Genomic DNA, 3146 nt, shown 5'->3' on the forward strand with positions numbered 1-3146 from the left:
AATGGTTGCACATAACAGTCAATACACCAAAAATCATTGAATTGTTTACTTTAAGTACATAAATTGTATAGCATATGAATTGTATTGGGATGCTGCTGAAAAAATAAAAGCAGCCAGCCATGGGCCATACTTTGCTTACTGCTGGCTTAAGAAAACAGTTACTGTATTTATTTGCTTCATGGTTTTGCAATTTGGACAGAATACAATGGAGACAGCTGGTCTCTAGTCTATGTGGCATCAGTTGGGTGGCATGAACAGAGCTGAACAATTCTCTCCCAAGATAGCCTTACTCACATGGAAGGTGACTGGGAACTCAAGCTATGATGTTGGCCACTGTCCTCAGTTCTTCTCACATGGTCTCTCCATGAAGCAAAGTTGGCTTTCTCAGAGAATGATTCACCGGCTTCTCCCAAATGGCAAATATGGAACCTTCCAGGTCCTCTTAAGGTTTAGGCCTGTAATTGACATAGCATCATTTCTACCAGGTTCTGTTGGTTAAAGCAGGTCACAGCCCAGTCTAGGTTCAAAGGAAGGGAACTACAGTGGTGTGATTTACTCAAATACATGATTCCTTAGGGGCCACAAAGTAGCTATCTGGGCTGGGGCTGTAGCTCAGGGGTAGAGCCCTTGAGGCACTGGGTTCAATCCTCAGCACCACATAAAAATAAAGACATGAAAAGATACTGGATCCATTTACAACTAAAAAAAATTTAAAAGTAACCATCTGTTACAATCCCCCACTCAGACCCCTAATGACTCACTTGCTTTCACAAGCAAACTGTGCTCCCTGACTCTTAAGACCCCTAAAGGCTCACCCCATAACTATACTATGATTGAACTTGAAATCCATAATCTCCTCCACTAATCCAATGCAGGTACAAATGAGTATCTCTAGTAATATGACTCTCAATCTGAAGACATTTTAGACTAAAGAGTCAAGATATCTGCTCACAACACACAATAGTGAGGCAGGGAAATAGATACTCCTATTAAAAAGGAAAAAATGGGTGACAGAGTATGTAACTCAGTGGTAGAGTGCTTGCCTAGCATGCACAAGGCCCTAAGTTCTATCCCCAGCACCAGAAAAGATAGTAATAAGTAAAAGGAGGAAATGACAGTTACATGGCAGCCACTGATACATAGCAATTCTGAAATCCAGTTGGGCATATGACACCAACTCCTTAGGTCCCAGTTCTCAGGCAAATCAGTTGGCCTTCTCACATGGCAATTGGTTTTCCCCAGAGCCAAACTGCAGGAGCAGTCTTCTTCAGGCTCAAGCAGTATATTAATTAAAGCAGGTTAGAGTCAAGGGGAGGACACAGGGCAAGAATTCCCACAGCCCATGACTCACTGGGGCCATGAAGTTAACAGCCTACCCCAGAGGTGGTTTATCAAGGTCTCCAACCTTGAAGGCCCTGAACTCTAATTTTGTAGCCTTAATCTCAAGATTAAGATTTCAGAAGCACAGCTCAGTCTCTCTGGTTGCCCCTTCAGGTTGGCAAATGTCCTCTGGCAAAAGTGATTCCAAGTGCTGGGCTCACCTCACCTCTGTGGTTAAAGTTGCCAGATTTAACAAATAAAAATAGGGATTTCCAGTTAATTTGAATTTCACACAAGCAACACATAATTTCTTTTTTTTTTTTTTAATATTTATTTTTTAGTTTTCGGCGGACACAACATCTTTGTTTGTATGTGGTGCTGAGGATCTAACCCGGGGCCGCACGCACGCCAGGCGAGCGCGCTACCGCTTGAGCCACATCCCCAGCCCCCACATAATTTCTTAATAGAAGCCAAATGTACCATGATCATATATATGCTTAAAAAAATTAGTTGTTCCTTTGAAATTTAAATTTTTTTTGTGTGTGTGTGTGTGATACTAGGGGTTGAATCCAGGGGTGCTCTACCACTGAGCTATACCCAAACCCTTTCTAATTTTTAAAAAATATTTATTTATTTACTTTAGTTTTAGGTAGACACAATATCTTCATTTTATTTTTATGTGGTGCGAGGATCGAACCCAGTGCCTCATGCATGCTAGGTGAATGCTCTACCTCTGAGCCACAACCCCAGCCCTTTAATTTTTATTTTGAGACAGAGTCTCACTTATTTGGGATTCCTAAATCCTCTTGCCTCAGCCTTGGTAATTGCTGGGATGACAGGCATGTACCACCATGCCCACCATTGAAATTCAAATATAACTGGGACATATATATTAAATAAAATATTATTTTTACTGGCTTATCTGAAATACAGCTAAGAATTTAACTGGAAATACTGCATTTCTTTTTTCCTGGAAACTCTAACCTCTCTGGACTCTCGCACATTCCTGTATCTTGGTCCAATTATTCCCTACTCTCTCATTAGGTTTTTGAAGCTTTTTTTTTTTTAATATTTTTAGTTGTCAATGGACCTTTATTTATTTTATGTGGTGCTGAGAAACCAACCCAGTGCCTCACACATGCTAGGCAAGCACTCTACCACTGAACCACAACCCCAGCCCCTAGGTTTTTGAAGCTTTTAAAGCTTAAAAAGATTTATCTAGTATATATAGTTGTGGTTGACAGAAAGACCAGTCCAAATTCTAAGTGGCTATTCTATACTAGTGAAAATTCCCCGATTAGGAGTTTTGCCCCTCTACTTAGAAGTCAGAACTCAAATTTCAAGCCTCTCTTGTAGCTAGGACATAGACATGTGTCCAGGCTCTACCAATCACATAATCCAAAGGAGACTTCAGTTCAGAAGAGCAAAACAAGAAGCTCGATGGTCACAATGGCAACAAGAGGTATTTTTTCAGGGAATATAAGGTCAAATTTCTGAAGCAGAATTTGATTTTGATGCTTAAGGCAGGAGTGGCTGCTCTATTGTCAAGTTCTCAGCACTAGTTCTCAGCAATGGTACTAGCAGCCATTTTCTCTGCAGTACGGGTTTTAGCCATTGCCCCTGGAATCTTAGCCTGTGGTCTGTTTCTTTTATCATTTCCATGAGCCTGTGTGTTATCTAATAAATGGAAATAAGCCTCCTTTCAGCCCAGTCTAGTCATAAAGGATTCTATTGTTTGCAACTAAGATATGCTAATGATACAGCTGGGTTCTGGGTTCTAATCTTCCATTAAATAACTATGCAAACTTGGTAGAGACGGGGCGGGG

General features: G+C 40.8%; 1 protein-coding gene across 1 annotated transcript in view; it reads right to left on the minus strand.

Annotated features, from left to right (window-relative positions):
* Nucleotides 1–299: 299 nt before the first annotated feature.
* The window catches only part of LOC107143836, a 20400-nt gene continuing 17553 nt past the window's right edge, over nucleotides 300–3146 (minus strand). Inside the window, exon 5 of the mRNA XM_048805179.1 lies at nucleotides 300–455. Coding sequence (XP_048661136.1) covers nucleotides 443–455 — 13 coding nt within the window. The 3' untranslated portion in view covers nucleotides 300–442. The remainder of the gene's footprint in view (nucleotides 456–3146) is intronic.

Source organism: Marmota marmota, unplaced genomic scaffold (assembly GCF_001458135.2).
Source record: "Marmota marmota marmota unplaced genomic scaffold, marMar, whole genome shotgun sequence".
Lineage (NCBI taxonomy): Eukaryota > Metazoa > Chordata > Mammalia > Rodentia > Sciuridae > Marmota > Marmota marmota.